At 29.2% G+C, this 25,014-nt stretch overlaps 4 protein-coding genes across 7 annotated transcripts; 2 read left to right on the forward strand and 2 right to left on the reverse strand.

The window, feature by feature from the left end:
* Positions 1 to 5,916: 5,916 nt before the first annotated feature.
* PIH1D1 (PIH1 domain containing 1) lies at positions 5,917 to 8,133 on the forward strand. Of its 3 annotated transcripts, none has more exons than XM_085489922.1 (7): positions 5,917 to 6,138; positions 6,235 to 6,331; positions 6,396 to 6,578; positions 6,676 to 6,848; positions 6,912 to 7,133; positions 7,218 to 7,355; positions 7,629 to 8,133. In XM_085489922.1, the coding sequence occupies exons 1-7, from the start codon at positions 6,076 to 6,078 to the stop codon at positions 7,638 to 7,640; spliced, it is 888 nt and encodes a 295-aa protein (XP_085346048.1). In that variant the 5' UTR covers positions 5,917 to 6,075; the 3' UTR covers positions 7,641 to 8,133. The 3 variants fall into 3 exon arrangements, with proteins under 3 accessions (XP_085346048.1, XP_029162973.2, XP_085346047.1); XM_029307140.2 differs by lacking the exon at positions 7,629 to 8,133 and adding an exon at positions 7,430 to 7,546; XM_085489921.1 differs by lacking the exon at positions 7,629 to 8,133 and having other exon boundaries at positions 7,218 to 7,546.
* LOC114934487 (sphingosine-1-phosphate phosphatase 2) lies at positions 7,663 to 9,832 on the reverse strand. The gene is made up of 5 exons (XM_029307139.2): positions 9,563 to 9,832; positions 8,853 to 9,449; positions 8,562 to 8,763; positions 8,232 to 8,456; positions 7,663 to 8,150 (listed from the first exon to the last, which is right to left on the reverse strand). The coding sequence occupies exons 2-5, from the start codon at positions 9,343 to 9,345 to the stop codon at positions 7,733 to 7,735; spliced, it is 1,338 nt and encodes a 445-aa protein (XP_029162972.2). The 5' UTR covers positions 9,346 to 9,449; positions 9,563 to 9,832; the 3' UTR covers positions 7,663 to 7,732.
* Positions 9,833 to 13,852: 4,020 nt separating this feature from the next.
* LOC114934483 (uncharacterized) lies at positions 13,853 to 15,886 on the forward strand. The gene is made up of 4 exons (XM_029307135.2): positions 13,853 to 14,017; positions 14,370 to 14,609; positions 14,705 to 14,882; positions 14,963 to 15,886. The coding sequence occupies exons 2-4, from the start codon at positions 14,375 to 14,377 to the stop codon at positions 15,438 to 15,440; spliced, it is 891 nt and encodes a 296-aa protein (XP_029162968.2). The 5' UTR covers positions 13,853 to 14,017; positions 14,370 to 14,374; the 3' UTR covers positions 15,441 to 15,886.
* A 173-nt stretch (positions 15,887 to 16,059) lies between these two features.
* Positions 16,060 to 19,208, reverse strand: LOC114934479 (uncharacterized). Of its 2 annotated transcripts, none has more exons than XM_085489926.1 (4): positions 18,911 to 19,208; positions 18,261 to 18,587; positions 17,130 to 17,922; positions 16,060 to 16,851 (listed from the first exon to the last, which is right to left on the reverse strand). In XM_085489926.1, exons 1-4 carry the CDS (start codon positions 18,961 to 18,963, stop codon positions 16,687 to 16,689), a joined length of 1,338 nt encoding a protein of 445 aa, XP_085346052.1. In that variant the 5' UTR covers positions 18,964 to 19,208; the 3' UTR covers positions 16,060 to 16,686. The 2 variants fall into 2 exon arrangements, with proteins under 2 accessions (XP_085346052.1, XP_085346053.1); XM_085489927.1 differs by having other exon boundaries at positions 18,261 to 18,606; positions 18,911 to 18,974.
* Positions 19,209 to 25,014: the final 5,806 nt, after the last annotated feature.

A 25,014-nucleotide genomic window follows, 5' to 3' on the forward strand; every position in this document is an offset into this window, starting at 1 on the left:
TAAATCCCACTGAAATTCTCCGTATCTTTTTGTAAATTAATGCTTTTTCTTTGGTTTTTTATATAGAACATTTCTGCTATTTCTCTTTTTCTCGTTTGTTTTTCTTGATGCAGAATCACAGGAGAATCCCAACGGAACTCATGATCGTTACAAGTCCGATGCAAACTAACAACTGAGTGTGATGTCGTGTCTTTTTTAATGTTATTTTTATGTTCCTTAATACGTGTTTCTAAATGTCGCTTTGTTTGTCCAATATATGTAGAGTCGCAATTCGCGCATTCGATCTTATAGACGACATCGGTTCTTTTTAAGTTATCAATACTATCTTTTCCTCTTTTTATCAAAGTGTCTAATTTTTTTGGAACGGTATATACTACACCGATTCCATTTTTGTTTATGCAACGAGTAATATTTTCGCTCAAATCTCTAATATACGGCAACACTATAACATTTCGTGTATCAAATTTATCTCGATTAGACGCACCAAAATTGCCATTAGTACATCTCAATTGTTTGTAAATTGAATCATCTATGAGTCCATTATCCAGAGACTTAGGGCGATTAAATTTGGCGGTAATTTTGGTGCGTCTAATCGAGATAAATTTGATACACGAAATGTTATAGTGTTGCCGTATATTAGAGATTTGAGCGAAAATATTACTCGTTGCATAAACAAAAATGGAATCGGTGTAGTATATACCGTTCCAAAAAAATTAGACACTTTGATAAAAAGAGGAAAAGATAGTATTGATAACTTAAAAAGAACCGATGTCGTCTATAAGATCGAATGCGCGAATTGCGACTCTACATATATTGGACAAACAAAGCGACATTTAGAAACACGTATTAAGGAACATAAAAATAACATTAAAAAAGACACGACATCACACTCAGTTGTTAGTTTGCATCGGACTTGTAACGATCATGAGTTCCGTTGGGATTCTCCTGTGATTCTGCATCAAGAAAAACAAACGAGAAAAAGAGAAATAGCAGAAATGTTCTATATAAAAAACCAAAGAAAAAGCATTAATTTACAAAAAGATACGGAGAATTTCAGTGGGATTTATGATCGCGTTCTTGAAGCTATTTAATATATTATATTGTCATATGTTACATATTTATTTATTTATTTATTTATTTATCTATTTATTTGACTTTGTATTGACGGTTTAAAAATTGCGAAAGACACAGTACTTTGGTTTTATATTTCCTCAACGCGTAATGACTAAGTTTTCTACTAACAGTCAACATCTATTTATTTCGGGCTTACTTCTGTCAGTTATACATTGTTCATCAAAACAATGGTGAATTTTGTCGGGGGTTTGCTGTAAATATGATTTATTGTATTAATCTGGTATGTAAACATATATATTTTTGTAAATTTATAATTATTTGTATGATTAAGCGCATTAAGATTATATTTATATGTATATAATTGTTTATAGATTACTTGAAAAGGGCTGCAATGACAGCCGAAACGTTGTAAATTAAACTAATTATTTAAAATAAATTATTGCCACTCTGGTCGACTTTAAAATTGGAGGAGAGATTTTCATAATTAATTAAGATCTATTGAAATTGTATATTTAGGTAGGCTAACTTCACATTTTGATATTTATTTTTTTAATAACAATCAAACTAATAACCAACAAAAGCTAAAATATAACCAACAATTATTAAAAGACCCTGGTCTGTGCTGATAAAAGACCAACTATTGATTCCAATTATTGAAACTTTGAAAATCTAATTTTAGTAGGCTAACTTCACAGAACTCTTTTCATACGCAGCATGCTGCAGCAGCAAATCAGTCACGTGATCAAAATTTATTAGAGCATATTTCTTTGTTCTCTTATTATTTCGAGGTTAAAATTACGATTTTTGCTATTGTAAATGACTTATGAAATTAAGAAATCTGTCATATCGATCAAGTCTTCTTCTTCTTTTTCTGTATGGCTGCTAAGGCATCTGGGGGATTCGCCTATATGCCACAATGTGCTTGTTGTAGGGAATTTGTTGCAGGTTTCAATAAATTATATGGTAATTTCTGCTTTTTTTGTGAAGTTGTATAGTGTCACGTCCGGAAGACGGTTCTTTTCTCTTCCTACGCCTAGGCTAGGAAGAAAAGAGGGCTCTATTTTTTGCGGGGCAATCTGCTTACACCGGCTATACCCCAGGGACGCCGAGATTAGAACTGATGTTGGAGATCTGGGGGCTGGGAAGGCACTAGGATGGGAAATTTAAGTAGGCGTGGCGAGACCTCGTGTAAGATTCTTAAAGTTTTCTAAAATGGAGATTACTTCGTCGGCGGTCAAATCGTCCGTCATAAAATCACAAACGACACCAACTAATGTTTTGAATAACAATTTTCGCATAAACTCTTTTATAGCTCTATCAACAATTGTACAGTTCATTTATAAATTGTAAAAGAAGTCAAAATTGTCCTCTGGATATCTTATAATTTCTACTCTCAATTTCCCTTTGGGAATATAAAGATTTTCTACGAGGACTGTGAACAAATCGATATCTATTAATCCTGTAGCTAAGTCAATTAATAGTCCAATAATAATATTATTGATAATAGAATAAAGACCTATTTTCCTGAGTTTTTGTACAGTCTTATCCGAAAATTTAGGTCTCATTTGAATTAACAAATAGATAGGTTTATTTCATTTTATTGGGTATTTTATATGAGTATACAGATGTTACTTAATTTAATTTTGCAAATAGGCTGTGTATTGGTCTATTTCCGTATGTCTTTCTGGTAATTGGTTCTTTAGTATTTAAATCGATAGGTGATAGCTCTCCTTGTGAGGTATCTTCTTTAGATTTGGATTTTCGGTTTAATTCGAGGTAAGTTAATAGGTCTGAAGCGGCTGCCGGTAGGTCTAAAGTGTGGCCTTCCGTAGGCTCAGTTTTAATTCGGTTAGACGCGGATGTTAAAGCTGCTTGTGAATTGGTAGAGTTAATGCTAGTCTTCCAAAAGCTGCGCAACATGTATCAAGGGAACAAAACCGTCTGGATTGTTTTGATGCGAGGTTTATTAGCAATCTGTTCGCGTGTTAATCAACGCAGGCACGAGACTACGTGCTTTGCACGGGTCTGTACGCCGGCTCGAATGTTTCGTTTACTTCGCCGTTCGTTTTTAGCTTTTCGGTTGTTCATCTGCAATGGAGTTACCAAGTAGAGATATTTTATCTATATTAATTAGAATGCGTCTAGATCAAAATATTTATTTGGTTTTATGCAGTAAGGGGAGGTAAATGGGTAATTCTAGGGAGGTGAAGAAAGTTTAGTGGTGGGAAATAAGGCGAATTATCAAGAGCGGAAATGTACTTCTCGACGATTATAAAAGAATAGGCGCAAAATCATCAAGGGAAGAAACGTACTTGCTCGATGATTATAAAAGAATAGATAGAGCAGGCGCGAAATAATCAAGAGCAGAACGCAGTGCTCAATGATTATTAAAGCATTGACGAGACGAAAAAAGGGTGTTCGTCAATGGAGAAAGAAGACGCAAAATCGTCAAGAGCAGAACGCAGTGCCCGACGATTATTAAAGAATAAAGGAAGAAGGCGCAAAATCATCAAGGGCAGAACGCAGTGCTCGAGGATTATTTAAAGCATTGATGAGACGAAAGAATGGTGCTCGACAATAGAGAAAGAAAGCGCAAAATTGTCAAGAGCAGAACGCAGTGCCCGACGATTATGAAAGAATAAAGGAAAAAGGCGCAAAATCATCAAGGGCAGAACTGTAGTGCTCGATGATTATTTAAAGCATTGACGAGACGAAAGAAAGGTGCTCGACAATAGAGAAAGAAGGCGCAAAATCGTCAAGAGCAGAACACAGTGCCCGACGATTATGAAAGAATAGAGGAAGAAGGCGTAAAATAATCAAGGGCAAAACTGTACTGCTCGATGATTATAAAAGAATAGGGAAAGAGGGCATAGAAGAATAATAGTAGAATGATGATAATTATTGATCTAGCGCGACTTCTGAACAAAATTTAGATTCTCATGCGAGTAATATATTAGAGAAGTCTTGGTTAGTGTGAAAGGTACTTACCTTACGTTGGATGAACTTTTATATAGCGTCGATCTGCACCACGTTCACCTGCCGTCACCCCCTTAGAAGACCACGGTCGTGATGCGCGTAGCGAAATCAAAAGTACACAGATTCTGATGCTGTAAAGTTCTTTATTGTAACTCTCTTTACTTTACAAACTATGCGCGATCAAGAATTAATGAAAGAAGTCAACGTCGTCGACGGCGAACGCGTGACAAAGTTTTGTACAGAAATTTAGAGTGACACAATGAGATGCAGTATCTAGTGTGCCGTAATATGCCGTGTATAATTATGCCGCCCAGATGCTGGGACCGCAGAGCTTATATACCCACCGAAATCGGAAAAAGTCCTTGTGCTTTACGTCCTTTGGTGGGGATTCCTTCATAAACTGTATCTCGAGATCATTGATGCAAGTGATGTGTGTGGAAAAAAGGAGGAGAGCCAATGGAATGTCTAGGAGAGCAAGAGTTCCAAATAGAGGCAGAATTTATGACATACATATGAGCTTCGGTGCGTAGGGTATCGAGGCGATGCGGTATGGAGGAAGGGTGCATAACGATTCGGCCATGATACAGATTTCAAGAAGCGTCGAACAGTAAGCAAGGATTTTCGGCAGACAAAGAGCTGAGAATTATGTCGCCTTAAACTAACGGATATAAATTCAATCAACATGATTATTTTAACGAGCGTATTTCAGAGAGTTCGCGCATAGATGTGCTTATTTCTTATAAACGTGAAATCGCACAATTCATATAATTTATCTTATATTACTTAAAATTGAAAAATAAAATTATAAGGTAAAAAATTGTCGCTAATATATGAGCAAGAACGCTGAGAATTTCTAAATTATACGATTACAATTCCACAATGTAGCGGCGAGAGTTCGGTTTATATATTTCGATTACATGATACAATATATGCCTTTTCTCTTAGTTATATTTACGTAAACCTTACTGTAATTTATTTATTATATATTAGATCTTAAAATCTTAAATTCTTGAGATGTCATTTTTGATGAGATTATTCAATAATCTAGAAGGTAAGGTTTCGTGAATATAATTGACAAGTTAACGCCCGATAAAATGGCGTTTCTCAGATTAGGCATCGCTAGAGATTTATGGAATCTTCATAATAACTTTATTAAGGCTAGAGCCTTTATTATAAAGGTGGTTGAAGCATCTTATCAATCATTCGAGTATTCGAAATATTATAATTATATTATATTATTATGTTATGATTCCATAAGTCCTATTGTTTCTTAATTTTGAACATGTTAGTGTCACATTTATATGCGGTTCAGTTAGTCGCACGAATGTATACGTGTGGTTGGAAGTATGCGCTCCGGTATGGTCTAGTGACGCTGTCCGATTGGCTGAGCCGCTTAGTTAAAATTAGGAAGACCCTATATGTTAGTACGGTTAGTAAAATCGTCCCAATAATTATAAATAATGAATAATAATAATAATATTGAGAAATGCAATTACATTTCTTAAGTAATTATTCAGAAGGATTTGTAGCACACCAAAATATGGTTTCGAAAAATGACGGGATGTTACATTGTTCACTTGAACTTCACCAATAGCAACAAACTGCTGCGACAGTATGCTGCACATGAAAAAATACCTTAAGGCCTGCGACCGCACGAGTCCATGAGACGCATCGGTGAGGTGAGACAAAGCCAGAGCGATGGATCATTTTGTCCTTGTCTGACTTAACTGTTCGGTTTTTAACTTGGTTCTTGTTCTTACAATTAGCTGAATAGTTCAGACATGAACCATATCACGGAATCGAACCATTTACTGTGCTTTTTACCGAGCGTCCCGACGTAGTTTATGTCCACTTTATCAGGGGGCGCACTAGTACACGCGGCCGCTAAATCTCGGTGGCCACTCTCAGCTTTCTCTCTGCTTTAATTGAAAAATTGAACATTGCATATCAAAGTATTTAAATAATAATAATAATTGCTTAGAAAAGTGAAAACTGCGTTTTTATTTTATCTGTGGTTGAATAATTATGAATGACAACACATTTCTCGATATTGATGACTCTATCAAAATTAGAAATTTATTACTACCAGTAAATACATGATAAATATATCAAATTAAAATATATCAAATCAAATTAAATATAAAAAATGGCAAGAATATATACAATATTCAATCTGTTTAACAGGATAGAAATAGAGATAGAGATGCTTTAAATCAGCAGATGGACGAGTTAATGAAACAATTTGATTCAAAACCATCTATCCTTGTGCAACCTACTCCTGGTTTGTATAACATTACAGATTACTTATTATGAATAAGAATATTTTTGCAATATGATGATTACAGGTATTTGTATAAAAACTAGAACAACTGATGGAAAAAAGATTTTTGTGAACATATGTGTGTCTGATAAAATTCCACCACCAGAAGATATACCTGATGCTAAATTATTTGAATTTTTAAATGATGAAGTAGTTACTTATACTATACCGATGAGCATTTGTGCTGAAAGAATGGAAGCTGATAAATGTAATGACAAAATCTTTCAATTTTTCAAATATTAGAATATTTATGAATTATCTTTTAAGTAAATGTTATCTGTAAATTTATATATATTTTTTTATAGCTGGTACACTCAGTGCAACATACGATGTCATGATAAATAAAGCATATTTTAAAAAGTGTCAAGAGAAAAAACATTTTATGACATTTACAATATTAGTTATACTAAATGCAGTGTCAGATAAATATGATAAAAAATTTGATATGGAAAATTATGTTATTCTTAAAAATCGAACAGTAAGTGTACATAAAAAGATATATAAGGATTTATTTAAAATATATGAATGAATAAAATTACAGGTGATGGGGAAATTGCAACAGCATAGAATAGAAAATCGTGAGCTTAAAAAGACAAAAGATCACAAATTACTAATCGAAGAAATTTCTGATTCTGTAACACCTACCAGTAACACAACTTGTGTACAAAAAAACAATACTGCACAAATGGATTATGTAATTTTAAAAGAACCATTAAAAGGTCCAGCTGAGCATTTAATAATTTTATTTCACTTGTCAAAAAGTGTGAGTCACAAAATTACTAAATAAATTATTTTACAGATTAGCAACATTCATTTGGATAGGTATTATATAATTTTTCACTTTTAGGTTTCAGTTGAGGATGTAATAGTATTAATTAATTTTGATCGCATAAATGTCACAGATAAGAAAGCTAGTTATGATATTTTACTTCCATATACACTTGAAACAAATAATGCAAAAGCCTTTTTGGATTATAGTCTTATGGTAAGAATAATTTATGTTTCTCTCTTATTTGTATATTTTCCTATTTTCCACTGTATATATTCTTATTTTTTCAGATATTACGAATAGATATATTTATAAAACAAAAATAAAAAGTTTATACACTAAAGAATAATTTTAATTCCATAATTACCTCTTTAAACAAATTTTGACAAGTTTATCAAAATAATTTTTTATTTCTTTAAAAGTTTTCTATGAGTTTCAAACTTAAAAAATATGTTCTGTATATCAAATAAATATAATTTTTCTTTCTAGATCTCTTGCTAAAATTATAAAAATGCTCAATAAGTAAACAAGATATAAAGTATATTTCAGAGAACAATATAATAAACTAAACAATAAATTGCATATTTAATGTTTCACATTTCTGTATAAAATGCTGATCGTTCAATACCTATCATACTAAAAATTTGTGGCAATAAATATACTGTAATTATACCTATCATGAAACATGCTACATATTTGTAGATTAAATCGACAAATACTTTATTTTGATTTCCACTATAATCCTGGCATTTCATAAGCTCCTTGCAATTAATTTGTAATATGGCACATACTATAATGTAACTGAGGTATTTGCAGAGAATTTTCGTTGCAATAACAGTAGAAAAACCAAATATAGTTCTAAGAATCAGATGACCAAGCATAGAATATGTTGGCCAAACGATATAGTAAGGTGGTGAAATTAACGATGCACTTAATATACCAGTATAATAACTAAGCCATGCTCCCATGTGAATCCCTGCTGTGACTGACACAACCATAGCAGTGTCACTTCTGAAATAAATCAAAATTATATGACAATAAAATTCAACTGCTTGTACAATAATATATGATATATCAATGACTTATATATACCTGGTAGGTGTCCATTTATCACTGAGTGGATAATACATAATAACAACGATAGTGATTATCATCAAGATTGCTGACAACCAAAAACTGGTAATGATGTAAGAATTTGTTACATCTACTAAAGGTACCAATGGAATCATTAACACAACTGTTAATACTAATCCAACAACAATATCCAATACAGTGTGCATACCTAAATAGAGTCTGCTCATACTGACAAGTACACACCTAGAAGAATCTTGCATGTTTCACAATTCAATTATTTTACATTAATAAAAGTAATTAACAAATATTAATAGGTGATTAATAATAAGATTACAATAAATAACTTACCAAACTAAAGCAATAAAGCAACCAATAAAAAATGGATAAATATATTTGTTCATTGTAAATAATACTATGCTAAATGGAATTGCAAGACCGACCATGGCATGAGTAGATGGCATTCCATATTCTTGTGACCATTTATTTTGTAATCTAACTGCTGGGGGACATGCTGGCCTAGGCCAACAAATTATATCTTTTAATGCCTGGCCTGAAAATGACAAATTTAAAAATAAATTACACAACATTATACATATACATAAAGTGACATACTCTTATTACTTATATAATTTATTTTACCAATAGTCATAACAATGGCCCATACTAAGACTACTCTTCGACCAACAGCTCCATCAATATTCCAAAACAAGAAAGGTATAAAAGATGAATAAAAGATTTCATCTCCTAGTTCAGTTCCAAACAAAAATAGATAATACCAAAATAAATTAGTGATTGCATAATGTGGATTTTCTGAAAGTGATGAAGTTTGTTCTCTGTTTATTAATTCACTTTTTTGTTGATTTAAAAATTCTGGTTGTTCTGTGCATCCATTGAATTTTTTTGAACTGTTTGTATTATAGCCGTTTATTTTTTTATTATAAAAAGCCAAAATATAATTTTCTTCATTACAATCAACTTTTACACGAGTATGTTCCCTCTTCTCAGTTTGAGCTGTTTTTTTGGACTTAAACTCCTCGAAATATTTATCATAATATACTTTAACACCAAAAAATTTTTGAATTGTTGCAACTAATTGGGGATCCTTTAAGTAATCGATTAGTTCGAATATCATTCTGACTGTAATTAGCCAATTAATTTTAAATTAATCTCTTTTTTTAAAGAGTTATTAATATTGCTCTTTCAAAGCCGAAAACATCCCATTGAGTCTCGAGTAATCTGTATAAATGTTAATATATAAAAATTTAAAATAAATATTTATATAAATAATATAATTTAAATGACTAAAGATTTAATTTTCAAAAAATATGCAAAAAGTCAATTTTACTTACCAATTTTTCAATAACATTTTATTTATATGTATATATATTAATATGTATAAAATATTGTTGTAATGACTAAAATTGCCACAATATTTAAAAAATAGCACATAAAAAAGCTATTGTAAATGACTTGTGAGGTTAAGAAATCTGTCATATCGATCGAATCTTCTTCTTTTTCTGTATGGCTGCTAAGGCATCTGGGGGATTCGCCTATATGCCACAATGTGCTTGTTGTAGGGAATTTGTTGCAGGTTTCAATAAATATGGTGATTTCTGCTTTTTTTGTGAAGTTGTATAAGGTTTGTTCGCGTCGCATGCCCCAACATGCTCCTTTTTACTCTAATGCGCTCGTATTGGTGCACTCCTCGAATTGGACCAATACGAGCGCATTGAAGTAAAAAGAAGCAAGTTGGGGCATGCAACGCGAACAAACCTATAGTGTCACGTCCGGACGACGGTTCTTTTCTCTTCCTACGCCTAGGCTAGGGAGAAAAGAGGGCGTTCTCTCTTTTTTGCGGGGCAACTTGCTTATACCACAGATTAATAGACAGATCGCCAAAGGCCTGCCTAAAGAAGAGACCGCCATCTTCGTGCGATAGACTTTGCCCCTTACCGACACACTTTGCCCCTGGTTCGAGTCCGTGCTAAATTCGTAGACTTGAACCAAAAGACTTTGCCCCTGGTTCGAGTCCGTGCTAAATTTCGTAGACTCGACCAAAAGACTTTGCCCCTGGTGCAAGTCCAGGCTAAATTCGTTTGACATTACCAACAGACTTTGCCCCTGGTGCGAATCCAGGCTAATTGATCATGAGACCAATTTGAGAGATTTGGCCCCCGTTGTGTGTGTGTGTGTGTGTGTGAGAGAGAGAGAGAGAGAGAGAGAGAGAGAGAATATTTTACATATATGCATATATATATAAAATTTATTAAATATAAAAAATATATTTTTTACACATAAAATGTTTTTTTATTGAAATAATCACGATTTTAAATGTGATATAACACAGTGTTCAAAAATTTTTTAATTAAATTTTTTAATTAAATTTTATTAAAGAAAATTACTTGAAATTTTTTACATTAAGAATTTAAAGGCTCCTTATTCTCTTGTAGAAATTTATCACTACGCCAATTAATCACTTATTTTGAGTATTTAAAATACTATAATATACAGTAATTTAAGTATTCGAAATAAAAGTGATTAATTACTCGAAATAAGTGATAAATTGGCGTTACTAGTAATAAATTTCTATAAGGGTTGAAATAAAGTATAAGAGATAAATAGGCTATATGTGAGCCGTATGCGAAATGTGAGATGTAAGACGCATATTGAAATTTAATTTTTCGATATAACTTTCAAAAATGTACACGAGGTACAAAAAATTAGCTTGGACATTTGTAAGACTTAAAATTGGGATTAATTCTCAATTCTATTAATTAAATTTCGATATAACACACCTTACATCCGCGCACGGCTCACATATATAGCCCATTTATTAGTGCAATTTTTAAGTTCCTTATTTTTCAAAGTTCACCTTTTTACGTTATCAAATATTTTTACGTTTTCAAGAATTTTATATTTTTACTTACCGCAGTTTCTTATCCAAATGTAAAATCTTTTATCGCAGTCTATAAAAAATTGAAACAATTTACAATTTTATGATATAATATTATTATTATTACAATTTCTATATATATGCACATATCTGTCAAATATCGTGATTTATTTCACATTATTATTATCTATTTTAATAAAAAAAAAACAAAAACACTTGCAACAATCAAAAATAAACCGCCTGCCGCGAACGGAAAATGCCAAGAAAGCACGCAATTTCCGCGAATCTCGTAATTTTTTTGAAAAATCAACAATTTTAACGAAATTGTAAATTCTTCAAATCACTGCACAAGTATAATTCACAATAATAATTTTCAGTAACTACGATAAAAAATCGTATACTAAAAACCGCAAACGAAAGTGCAATGGGAGTAAGAGTAAAGTCTGTGATAAAATTAATTGGCAATAGAAAATTAATAATTTTCAAATAGAAAAATTTTGAAATTACCGAGGATTTACAAATAATAAAGTAAAAATATTAAATAATTTATGTTTTCGAATTTTGTTCGCGGAGAGGATCTTTAAAACAAGATTTTTAGAAGAGAGGACCTTTAAAATATAAACAGGCAAAAACGTTGGAAAAATTAAAGCGCGCGTTTAAACAGATAAACGCAATGAAATAAATACGCAATGGTTTTTACTTATCGCTGTAAGCTCACAAGCTTCTGACGTGCTATACACTTTTATATAATATATACAGGGTGTCCGGTAACTAACGGACCAATGATTAAGGGCGGATTCTCTGGCCAATTTGGAGACGATTTTTCCTTAGCAAAAATGTTGAGAAGTCAATAATTTTCGAGTTATAAGCGATTGAAAAAAATAGGTTTTTTGAAAACTAAACGTTTTGGAGTTAAAAGTCTAACATAATTACATTCTTCAGTTAATTTCAGGTAGAGTTTACTATAATAAAATTTTAATTTAAGGCTTAGTTATAAAGATACATAATGACAAAGATTGGAAAGTTGTAAAAAATGATGACCTTTTTCGACATTTTCGCTGAGGAAAAATCGTTCCCAAATTGACCAAAGAATCCATTTGTAATCATTGGTCTGTTAGTTACCGGACACCCTGTATATTGGACACGAGTTTCGTTTGTTTCAGATTCTCGAGAGTTGAAGTAGGAACATACGAGTATCATATATCGTTTGTGACTTGCCGAATGAAAGCAAGACAGAGAGCGAACGAGATGATGAGCTTAATAGCTCATAATGTTATAAATAAATAAATAAAAAATTATAACCTGACCTACTAGTTATTGAATCTTTTTTTAATAAAATGTTTCATTATTATTATCATCTAAGTCTAAGTCGTTTAATTACTTTTTAGTTTTTTAATAATTAATTTAATTTATTCTAGTCATTTTTATATGAGAAAAATAATATCACGTATACGTTTTATAATGAATTAATATATTTCGGGAACCGAATTATATATTCTTAATAATATAAAAGTGTTCAAAAATTATATTTGACTTTTAATTTTAATTATTTTATAGCAAAGAGTTCCGAAATCTCTTACACACATAATGGGGATTTTTTTCATCCATATAATTCGCAATTAAGTATATATGTTAATTATTAATTTTAATAAAATAAAAATTAAAATTAAAGGTCAAATATAATTTTTAAACACAAATATATTAAATTAATTATAAAACGTATACCCATGATAGTATTTTTCTCGTACAAAAATAATTAGAGTAAATTAAATTAATCATAAAAGATTAAAAATTAATTAAAGAATTTAAACTTATATTTTATATAATAATAATAAAACATTTTATTACGTCAAACCGTCGTGAAATAATTAAATAAAATTTGCTAGTTACGTCAAAGTCAAGTTTTCTAAGCTTATAAAACATTTTATTAAAAAACAGATTCAATAAATATAAGTACATGTTATATATATACTTATATTTATTGAATCTGTTTTTTTTATAAAATGTTTTATTATTATCATATATAATATAAATTATTTAATTATTTTTTAATTTTTTTATGAGTAATTTAATTTGTTCTAGTTATTTTTGTACGAGAAAAATACTATCACGGGTATACGTTTTATAACGAATTAAATATATTTATGTTCAAAAATTATATTTGACCTTTAATTTTAATTTTGTATTTTATTAAAATTAATAATTAACATATATACTTAATTGCGAATTATATGGATGAACAAAATCCCTATTATGTGTGTAAGAGATTTCGGAACTCTTTGCTAAAATAATTAAAATTAAAAGTCAAATATAATTTTTGAACACTTTTATATTATTAAAAATATATAATTCGACTCTCGAAATATATTAATTCATTATAAAACGTATACGTATTAGTATTTTTCACATATTAAAATGATTAGAATAAATTAAATTAATTATTAAAAAACTAAAAATTAATTAAACGACTTAGACTTAGATGATAATAATAATGAAACATTTATTAAAAAATAATTATAATAGGTCAGGTTAATATTTTATTTATTTATTTATTTATAACATCATAAAATTCTGTCCTTTCCGAAATACGCGAACGCTACGAAAAGATAAATCTCGTACATGCCGCCGGACGAGTTCATGAGCATGAGACGCTCTTATCTTGGGAACGTATTAATAGTTACTGCATTGACCACTACTACGATATGGCGCTGAAATCAGTGAGAAATGCTGGTCTCTTCTTCATCCAGACCTTTGGCGATCTGTCTATTAAGGGCCTGAGCAGAATGGCTGACTTATAACCTTAAAACACTGTTTTATGCCCTAAGTCTTTGTCTTAGGTAACGCACAATACTGTGTTAATGTTTCTTGTCTTGTGTAGTATACGCGACGTTTTAAGGAATAAACGTAAAACGTATGTATATGTATAAACACAAATAACAATTCTATTATACAATTAATAATGAATATTTTATAAATAGTTATGACATAATACATTTTAAACTTATAAATATGTAATAATAATATTTCATATTCAAAATATATTTCAATAACTGTGAATATAACCTAACTTTTTTGTTCAAAGAAATTTATCTAATGTACTTATAAATAAAATGTTCTATTAAATTAAATATTATTTGATTTAATAGTATTATATATGTTTAAAAATCTTGTTAATTATTTTTGTATAACATTTAACAAAATCTATATGTATGTATACATATATTATCTAATGTTATCTATATCCTTTTATTAATTCCTTTTAGTTAAAATGGAAGATCATCACTATTGTGAACCTAATAATACATATTATACAGACAATAAAGTGTCAAATGAAAATGAAAATAATATTTCTATAGAAGAAAAAGATGGTGATGCTTTTCTAATTGAATTATATAGAGAACGTCCATTTCTGTACAATAAAGGACACAAAGATTTTAAAAATATAATAATTAAAGATAATGCTTGGAAAGAAATTTCTAAAATAATGCAAAATAAAAATTATGGTAAATATCAAATATTTTTTATTAATATTTCTTATTATGTCTTATTACTAATATATTATGCTAATTATAATGATAAAATCTCAACATTTTTACAGGCAACTTTTATACACCTGATTATTGTCAAACTAGATGCACATCTCTTAGAAATCAATATAATCGTGAGAAACGAATAATAGATAGTCAATATAAGAGTGGAAGTGGTGCTTCAACTCATAAACCCTTCACATTTTATACGCAATTATCTTTTCTTGACAATTATATCAAGAGACGAAGGTTTATAATGATAATTGCTTGAAAATCCACATTTTAATTGTATAATATGTATATATACTTATATATTCTTATATTTTCAGAACATGCAGTAATATAAAAGCAAATAAAACTTCAACATCTACATCATCTTTAGAACTATCAACAGAAATTTCACAATCTAGTTCGAATGAAGTATTTGATACCAAAGAAAAATCAAGTCATTCTATGCACGAAACAGAAGATAATAATTTTAATGGTGAAAATAAAGAAAATATTTTAGAAGATACTCTTGAAGCACATGTAACACATAAACGCAACATTGACAAAGATTCACAATTATATGTATTACATACAAAACCTAAATCTAAAAAAAGTAAAGTCGATGAAACAAAGGAATTAGAAAATATATTTACATCGGTTAGCCAGAAAATCATCAATGTTTTAGATAACAAACGTGAAAACAATAATGAAGATGAAGCATTTACACAATTTATTGTTGCTCACTTGACAAATCTTCCACAATCTGAGAAAAATATAAGAAAGAAAATGATAACAGATGCTTTATTTTCTCCAATATAAAGCAAATGTAATATTTTTTGTTTTTAATGATTTTTATTTTTTTCATAAATTATTTTTATTTTTTATTAGTAAAGTATTTTTTATTACAATATGTGATACATTACTATATGTGATATTATAAAAAAGACTGTTTCTTTTAAGTAAAATTTTAAGTTTAAAATAATATTTTCAGTTACATTGTTTTTTAAATCTAATTTAATTTTATTATTTAATACGCAAAGCAATATTTTTGTTTAAGATTTTTTATTTATGTGATAGGTGATCTTAGATAGATGGATAGATATGTGATAGATGATCTGATATGTGATCTTCAATTATTATATTAACTATACTATACTATATATGTGATATTATTAAAACTGTTACATGTGATATAAGATCTTAAAAGGTAATTTAAGAAAAATAATGTTTTTAATATATGTACTATTTTGTTTTTTTAAAAGTGAGACGTTATGATTTTATTATTTTTATTTACTTATTAATTTGTATGTGCATTAATAGTTCTAAAGCACTTTCCTTATGAACTATGTTTATTATTTAATTGCTTTATTTGTATACATTTGTAATGTATATCTTGCTAATTATATAATTATTATATAAAAAAATTCGATTTGTGGTCTTTGTTGTTATTTACATAGATCTTTATTACTAGATACACATCAACTTAGATCAACTTTAAAGCTTTATTGTAAAATTGTAACAATATAGTTGAAACATTATGCCGTATGACTAAAGACAAATAATAAAAACAAAATATATAAATGACTTTCATTAATAAATAAAAAAATAATTATTAAATATAAGTAATACTATGCGCATTAATATTTTGCTTGTAATGACAATTCACTATTAAGAAAACTTTTCTTAATTGCTGCAATGTATAAACTTTCAGAAAATAATGTTAATTAGGTTGTAGAAATTAATATTAATTGATCTAGCAGTAAGGAGATAATCGGTATATAAACTTTACATATAACAATATGCAAGATCGGTACGGCATTATTGTCAAATTCTAATTATATATAACACAAGAACTATATAAAGATTCCAACTTTATCTTATTCATTTTTTTACTTAAGTAGAGCTCAGTTTAGAAATTATGTTGTCAAAAAGCTACTAAAAAATATCAAGCTATATAATTCTTGAACACATTTTTTTTTATACTAACATTTTATTAGAAAAAATAAGATTAAATAAATAACCGAAAATTAAATGTATGTGTATAGAAACCATTATTTTTATATTATTAAATATTTTCACCATATGTACCTCTTCGCACGTAATCGTATTGCCACGGTACTTCTCCTTCAGGTGATATGAAATATTTACACAATGTGTCTCTTTGTTTCGAAGCAGAAGATACGGGTTCATTATAACATAGGTTTTCCGAAAAAGACAACCACTGCATATCCTTTATAAATAAAAATAGTATGGTTAATTAAATTTAAAAATATACAGTAATTAATATTTTAATAACAATATTATATACACATAATGTATCTGCATTTATTTAATTATTTTATTATATTAATTATTAATATTAAAATTTTTTTAATTTATCAAAAGTTTAAACACAAAATTAAGTTATATATATATATATATATATAACTTAATTTATATATATATATATATATATATATATATATATATATTATCTGCAGAATAAAAATATTTTAATGTTTATTTTACCTGATTATTTCTATCGTTTTCAAGAAATTCAGTTGTGCTGTATAACTTTAGTTTACAGCGTTCTTCTTCAACCATTACAAAATTATGTAAGCAGAGCGATGCTGTTGTTATCAAATCGGCTGTTTTTGGCAGCATACAAATGGATTGTCGAAATATTCTCCATCTATTATCATTAGAAAATATTCCAAAGGCGCTTTCGACTGTTCGCCTAGCTCGAGAAAATCTATAATTGCATATTTTTTGTTCTTCATTTAAATTTCTTCCGGTATATGGCTTCATAATTCTCGTATTTAATGCAAAAGCATCGTCTGCCAATAAAAAAGTTGGTGTACAGATTTGACTTCCAGGTAATTTGAATGTTTCCTTTGGTAGATTTAAGTTTTCATTTTTTAAATTTTCCCCAATTAATGAATCGTTAAAAATTCCGCCATCGCTGTTACCACCGTATGCACCAACATCAACTAACGTAAATCTATATACGTGGTTTGCCACTGCCATCAAAACAATACTATAATATTTTTTGTAATTATAAAAAAGACTTCCCGAATTAGGGGGACATTGCAAGGTAATGTGTTTTCCGTCTACTGCCCCTATGCAATTTGGCACATTCCACCTCTTCCAAAATCCTTCAGCATACGACTTCCATTCTTCTTCATTTGGTTGTGATAGATACAGTGGTTGTAATACATTTATTAATATCTGACATACTTCTTTAATTAACATACGCATTGTTGATTCACCAATTCGAAATGATAGAGCGATAGACAAAGGAAGATCTCCAGTGGCAAGATATCTGAAATACATTTTTATTAAAATATCTATGTTATTAATATTATTTATTATAAAAAGATTATTAATTTTCCATTTCTCTCTCTCTCTCTCTCATTCTCTATTAAAGCATGTTTCGAGTAATAATTATTTTAGGCAATTTTTGTATATCTGACAAAAATAAAATACTATTAATACTATTTAATATATTATTCAACATTTATATTTAGTCTAGAATACCTGTTTTAGTCTATCAGAATCTGTCTTTGTTACTTTAATAAAATTTCTTTTTTATTGTTATTTCTACAAGATATAATTATTTTGAAAAAAAAAATAATAAAAAAAAGAATTACTTATAATTACCTTAATACTATTATCAATCTCTGTTCTGCAGGAAATGCTCGATAGCTATTTTTTGTTAAATAAGGTTCAGTTAATTGAAGTAATTTGTTAAATAAACATAAATTCATTCTCGTATAACGAAAAAATAAATATGTATCATTTTTTAATTCTTGGTAAAGTGTCTCATAATCTCCGTATTTGTATCTCAGTTGGTTTATTGGTCGCACGTACCATCTTCTTTTATACCATCTAATTTGTTTTTTTTTTCGTTTTAATAATTTATACAAAAGCATCCATTGTAAAACAAGCAATAAAAATTGCTTATTTCTATACATCATTTTAATATACCTGAAATTAAAATTGTTTTCTGTAAAATAAATTAAATTAAATATTATACAAATTTAATAATTAACAAGATTTTTAAACATATATAATACTATTAAATCAAATAATATTTAATTTAATAGAACATTTTATTTATAAGTACATTAGATAAATTTCTTTGAACAAAAAAGTTAGGTTATATTCACAGTTATTGAAATATATTTCGAATATGAAATATTATTATTACATATTTATAAGTTTAAAATGTATTATGTCATAACTATTTATAAAATATTCATTATTAATTGTATAATAGAATTGTTATTTGTGTTTATACATATACATACGTTTTACGTTTATTCCTTAAAACGTCGCGTATACTACACAAGACAGGAAACATTAACACAGTATTGTGCGTTACCTAAGACAAAGACTTAGGGCATAAAACAGTGTTTTAAGGTTATAAGTCAGCCATTCTGCTCAGGCTTTAAGACTGGGGGTCAATTGTGTAACTTTTTCTAAAGTGAAAACGTGAAAAGTGAAAAATTTCCATCAATCACGCATTGATTTTAAAATAAAATCGATGTGTGATTGGAAGAAATTTTTCACTTTTCACATTTTTACTTTAGAAAAAATTACACAATCAACCTTCTGATGTTGGAGATCTGGGGGTCGATTATGTATCTCAAAACCTAGTGAAAATGACAAAAGTGAGCATTCACTTGATTGGCTAATTTTCACTATAGTGAAAACACGAAATATTTCACGTGAGATTATTCGACAAGAATTATTGTGTCGAATAATGTCAAAATGTGTCGTATATCCTACTGCATTATATGTTATGTAGAGTAGAGCGCGATTAAAATACGTATTAAAAGAGAGGACATTACATTATACACCAGAATTTGCTGGTATGTAAATAATTATAGTGCATAATTGAGATAAGAAAAGGTATTTTTTAAATCTATTCTTTACAGCTCTAATTGTAAATGCATGTTGTGTTTTACATAACATTGCTTATAAATGGAGAATTCCATTAAATGAAATATATTTGGAGGAAGAAGGAGAAGTGCCGATACCATTTAATGATATAAATATAATGCAAGCAGAAGAAGTACGAATTAAGAAATATTGTGTGATGGTATTTTGAATAGGATATATATATATATATATATATATTTATATATATAATTATCACATAAATTGTATTACATAAAATTAGTACATTTCATAATCTTATAATAAATTAATAATTAAGATTATCACAGTACATTTCTTAACTTTATAATAAAAGATTTTTAAACACTACTTTTTTATTAATGTATTGTTTTATATCGATCAATTCTCATAACACGCCGCAACAATTTTATTCAAGCATGTTCAAAAATGTATCCGCCCCCGACCGAAATCCGAATGTTTATTCATAAAATTTAACATAATTTCTTTTTGTTTCTCTGTAACATTCATTCTTATTCACACCGTTCAAACTGCAGAGGTTATAAAGATAAAGGTATCACTGAAACATATATGCATGCATATACGCTTTACGAAATGTTCACTATGGTTTGTGCTCCCGTGAATCTAGGGATATCGTATTTTCATCTTGCTCATAGCCAATCGCGTGTATTTCTTCACGTGAAATGAATGTGCAAAAAGTGAGAAAAATCGACACAAATAGACAATCGATCCCCTGGGGGCTGGGAAGGCACTAGGATGGGAAATTTAAGTAGGCGTGGCGAGACCTCGTGTAAGATTCTTAAAGTTTTCTAAAATGGAGATTATTTCGTTGGTGGTCAAATCGTCCGTCATAAAATCACAAACGACGCCAACTAATGCTTTGAATAACAAGTTTAGCATAAACTCTTTTATAGCTCTATCAACAATTGTGCAGTTCATTTATAAATTGTAAAAGAAGTCAAAATTGTCCTCTGGATATCTTATAATTTCTACTCTTAATTTTCCTTTGGGAATATAAAGATTTTCTACGAGGACTGTGAACAAATCGATATCTATATATTAATCCTGTAGCTAAGTCAATTAATAGTCCAATAATAATATCGATATAATAGAATAAAAACCTATTTTCCTGAGTTTTTGTACAATCTTATCCGAAAATTTAGGTCTCATTTGAATTAACAAATAGATAGGTTTATTTCATTTTATTGGGTATTTTATATGAGTATACAGATGTTACTTAATTTAATTTTGCAAATAGGCTGTGTATTGGTCTATTTCCGTATGTATTTCTGGTAATTGGTCCTTTAGTATTTAAATAGATAGGTGATAGCTCTCCTTGTGAGGTATCTTCTTTAGATTTGGATTTAATAGGTCTGAAGCGGCTGCCGGTAGGTCTAGAGTGTGGCCTTCCGTAGGCTCAGTTTTAATTCTGTTAGACGCGGGTGTTAAAGCTGTTGGATTTAAATTAGAGAGGGAGCCACGTTCCGTGGAAAAGTGAGTAGTTTCGTGTCTGAGTGTAAGAAAAATGAGTGTAATAGCGTTTTCGATTGGGGTGCACTGGCTGCACTGAATGTCAGGTGCGTGTTCGATTGGTAGTGCCAATGCGCACTTGGCTAGTGTTGCGTGTTTGTTTGAACGCACAACACTCGCATAGTGCGCACTCAGTGCGCACTAAGTGGCACGAGATATTTTGACGGTGCCAGTTCAGTGCACTGGATGCATGCAAGCAGTAGGGCATTCTTTTGAACGAAAATTCGACATAATGAGCAATTCGGATTTGGCTCTCTTTAATATTTTGGAGACATTTTTGGAATCTTCTTCTAGTTCAAGCGAGCAAGAAGAAATAATTACAACTCTTCGAACTAGAAGAATAATTCCAAAAACTGTAAATTATGTAGAATGTGTGAAAAAAATGGATAATGACACCGTAAGTGTTATATCTTTTTATATAAACATCGAACCTATACTCTTTTTTAAAATATAATTAATGTATTTAATGTAATAGCATTTTTATACTGAATAATAATAATTTTTATATTTGTCATACGTGATATTCTTGATCATATTCTAAATTTAATTACATATAATAAAAATCATTACTTAACTGAACACAAGATGTCGAGGTTACTTTTTCGTTCTTCCCGGAATCTAGTCAACTCAAGTGGCACTGAAAATTTCGGCGTGTTCTTTTTCACCTGCACTATTCAGTGCAACCCATGGAACTTGTCCAATGTTCGTGTGAACTGAGTGCGCACTGGTGCGCACTAACTTTTTCCCAATCGAAAACGCTATAAGAAAAATGAGTGTAAGAAAGATGAATGTAAGAAAGATGAGTGTAGAAAGAATGAGCGGGTCTTTGTAGATGGATGATGCAAGAGCGAGCACATGTATGTTAGATCAGAAAAGTCTGTAGAATAAGTGTATGATAAGCTCAGTAAGGTATGCAGTATATTTTATGAAAGAAAGTTTAAGAATGTTTATTTTGCTTGTTATATGAAATTATTATAAGAAAGCATATTTTGTTTATTTTACAGGCGCTAACCTTTCTTCTTATAGTGTGATTTCTCTTTATATAATAAAAACAAACGGATCCATTTGCTTGCAAATATTATTCTCGAAACCTTTGCACTTCGCTTAAAATAGTCAGATTGCAACAAAAGCTGATATACATATATGAGCTTCGGTGCGTAGGATATCGAGGCGATGCGGTATGGAGGAAGGGTGCATAACGATTCGGCCATGATACAGATTCCAAGAAGCATCGAACAGTAGCGAGGATTTTCGGCAGACAAAGAGCTGAGAATTATGTCGCCTTAAACTAACGGATATAAATTTAATCAACATGATTATTTTAACGAGCGTATTTCAGAGAGTTCGCGCATAGATGTGCTTATTTCTTATAAACGTGGAATCGCACAATTCATATAATTTATCTTATATTACTTAAAATTGAGAAATAAAATTATAAGGTAAAAAATTGTCGCTAATATATGAGCAAGAACGCTGAGAATTTCTAAATTATACGATTACAATTCCACAATGTAGCGGCGAGAGTTCGGTTTATATATTTCGATTACATGATACAATATATGCCTTTTCTCTTAGTTATATTTACGTAAACCTTACTGTAATTTATTTATTATATATTAGATCTTAAAATCTTAAATTCTTGAGATGTCATTTTTGATGAGATTATTCAATAATCTAGAAGGTAAGGTTTCGTGAATATAATTGACAAGTTAACGCCCGATAAAATGGCGTTTCTCAGATTAGGCATCGCTAGAGATTTATGGAATCTTCATAATAACTTTATTAAGGCTAGAGCCTTTATTATAAAGGTGGTTGAAGCATCTTATCAATCATTCGAGTATTCGAAATATTATAATTATATTATATTATGTTATGATTCCATAAGTCCTATTGTTTCTTAATTTTGAACATGTTAGTATCGCATTTATATGCGGTTCAGTTAGTCGCACGAATGTATACGTGTGGTTGGAAGTATGCGCTCCGGTATGGTCTAGTGACGCTGTCCGATTGGCTGAGCCGCTTAGTTAGAACTAGGAAGACCCTATATGTTAGTACGGTTAGTAAAATCGTCCCAATAATTATAAATAATGAATAATAATAATAATATTGAGAAATACAATTGCATTTCTTAAGTAATTATTCAGAAGGATTTGTAGCATATCAAAATACGGTTTCGAAAAATGACGGGATGTTACAATAGGTTTCTGTATATCTTGGTGTTATTGGAAAATGTTAGCATAGGGATGTCCAGATTTGCTCCAGGAATAAAGCGGTAAATGAAGGATATTAGGGTATTCGAATAGTCCGAGAATTTTGGACAATGAAAAAAGATGTGATTTAAGGGTCGGCAGTACACCCAGGCAAACTCCGAATTGATATTGGAGACCTCGTGCGGTGACAACGCGAAACTCCGGTTTCAGTGTTGCCAACGCCGAGAAACCAATTCTCGGGTTTTATGTAGTGGTGTATGTCTGTACACGTACATACACCAACTGCATCGCTCACGCGGACGCACGTAAGAGAGACAAGGACCGATAATCACGTGTTCTCCTTATTCATCTACCGTGCCGGTATACGCGAGATGCCGCCTGAAAATGCTTTCTGGCCTTCCGTAGCAGAAAGCAGTAACGTAGCAAAACTAATAAGCACCCACTTTTTGGAAGTATATATGGTTATGCACATATGTGCATAACGTATATATATATAACATATATATATATATATATATATATATATATATATTATATAAGGGATATGTTGATTATATTCTTGATTTCTTTTTGATTATTGATGCTATTGTATAATTTACTCCAAATACTTATAACGTGAAAGAACGTTGAGTAATGTATAATCAATGCAAGGATGTTCAGTATATCATCCAGTATATAAATTAGAGTTCAAATATATCAATATCAATTTTTTTATAATATATATATATATATATTAGAATATAGAAAAATGATAAAAAAATATATTTCGGCGATTTAAAAATTTTTTAATATATTGAAAATATTTTTACTACATACACTATATATAAGTGTAAAATAATTCAGAAAATAAATTTAATAAAAATCTACATACCAGCTGTGTGCATGTGTGCAATTGATTTATTACTTGAAATTTATTTACGGAATTATTTTGCATTTATATATTTATAGTATGTGTAGTTGTAAAATGATTAAAATATTTTCAATATCAAATTTTTAAGTTTATCGCCTATATAAAAAATATATTTCTATGATTTTCTATATTCCAATATATTATAAAAAAATTGATATTGATATATTTGAACTCAAGTTTTTTACGTGATTAAATATTCTTGCATTGAGCCATCATACGTTACTCGTAAGTTCTTTCACGTCATAAGTACTTATGTAGCAGAGAGAAAGAAATGAGAGTTATACAATGTAACATCAATAATCTTATATATTATAATCTTATATATTATATATATATAATATTTCATTTATTTATAAAAAACATTTTATAAATAAGTAAAATATTATACAGACAATGTACAAGATGTTCAGTTTGTGCCATAACAAGCTTCAATCAATAATTATTACTCCAATGAGTATAATTCACAATAATTTTTATATAATATAATAAATATTTGAATATATAAAAATATTTTTAAAAATTTGTTTTAAAAATTAATTGAAAAAAAATATTTAAAATATTTTTTTATATTTAAAATATTCTTTTCCTCAATTAATCTTAAAAAAAATATTTTTAAATATTTAAAAATATTTAAAAATACTATATATTATATAAAAATAATTGTTGATTATTATATTGGATTATTAATTGAATGAAGCTAGAGCTTTTAATATGGCTTTTAATACTGCTTGACAAGGAGAGAGCATCATTCCATCTTTGTCTCTCTTACATCGCATATGTAGTAGCGTCCATGTAGGTACAAACACTAAAAAATATTAAATTTAATTTTTTTATTGTTTTGAAT

This window comes from Nylanderia fulva, unplaced genomic scaffold, assembly GCF_048542155.1.
Source record: "Nylanderia fulva isolate GAGA-0341 unplaced genomic scaffold, ASM4854215v1 Scaffold91, whole genome shotgun sequence".
Classification (NCBI taxonomy): domain Eukaryota; kingdom Metazoa; phylum Arthropoda; class Insecta; order Hymenoptera; family Formicidae; genus Nylanderia; species Nylanderia fulva.

What these genes read in the sequence shown, in the direction of transcription:
- LOC114934479 (XM_085489926.1), bottom strand. Translation starts at nt 18,963, where the DNA reads ATGTTTCCTGTCTTGTGTAGTATACGCGACGTTTTAAGGAATAAACGT. An exon ending in AGATTGATAATAGTATTAAG is followed by an intron (nt 17,923 to 18,260) that starts GTAATTATAAGT and finishes AATGTATTTCAG; the next exon opens with ATATCTTGCCACTGGAGATC. An exon ending in AAAACGATAGAAATAATCAG is followed by an intron (nt 16,852 to 17,129) that starts GTAAAATAAACA and finishes TTATTTATAAAG; the next exon opens with GATATGCAGTGGTTGTCTTT.
- PIH1D1 (XM_085489921.1), top strand. Translation starts at nt 6,076, where the DNA reads ATGAATGACAACACATTTCTCGATATTGATGACTCTATCAAAATTAGA. An exon ending in TTAGAAATTTATTACTACCA is followed by an intron (nt 6,139 to 6,234) that starts GTAAATACATGA and finishes TCTGTTTAACAG; the next exon opens with GATAGAAATAGAGATAGAGA. An exon ending in TATTTCACTTGTCAAAAAGT is followed by an intron (nt 7,134 to 7,217) that starts GTGAGTCACAAA and finishes TTTCACTTTTAG; the next exon opens with GTTTCAGTTGAGGATGTAAT.
- LOC114934483 (XM_029307135.2), top strand. Translation starts at nt 14,375, where the DNA reads ATGGAAGATCATCACTATTGTGAACCTAATAATACATATTATACAGAC. An exon ending in AATGCAAAATAAAAATTATG is followed by an intron (nt 14,610 to 14,704) that starts GTAAATATCAAA and finishes ACATTTTTACAG; the next exon opens with GCAACTTTTATACACCTGAT. An exon ending in AATTATATCAAGAGACGAAG is followed by an intron (nt 14,883 to 14,962) that starts GTTTATAATGAT and finishes TTATATTTTCAG; the next exon opens with AACATGCAGTAATATAAAAG.
- LOC114934487 (XM_029307139.2), bottom strand. Translation starts at nt 9,345, where the DNA reads ATGATATTCGAACTAATCGATTACTTAAAGGATCCCCAATTAGTTGCA. An exon ending in GGCCATTGTTATGACTATTG is followed by an intron (nt 8,764 to 8,852) that starts GTAAAATAAATT and finishes TGTCATTTTCAG; the next exon opens with GCCAGGCATTAAAAGATATA. An exon ending in TGCTTTATTGCTTTAGTTTG is followed by an intron (nt 8,457 to 8,561) that starts GTAAGTTATTTA and finishes AGATTCTTCTAG; the next exon opens with GTGTGTACTTGTCAGTATGA.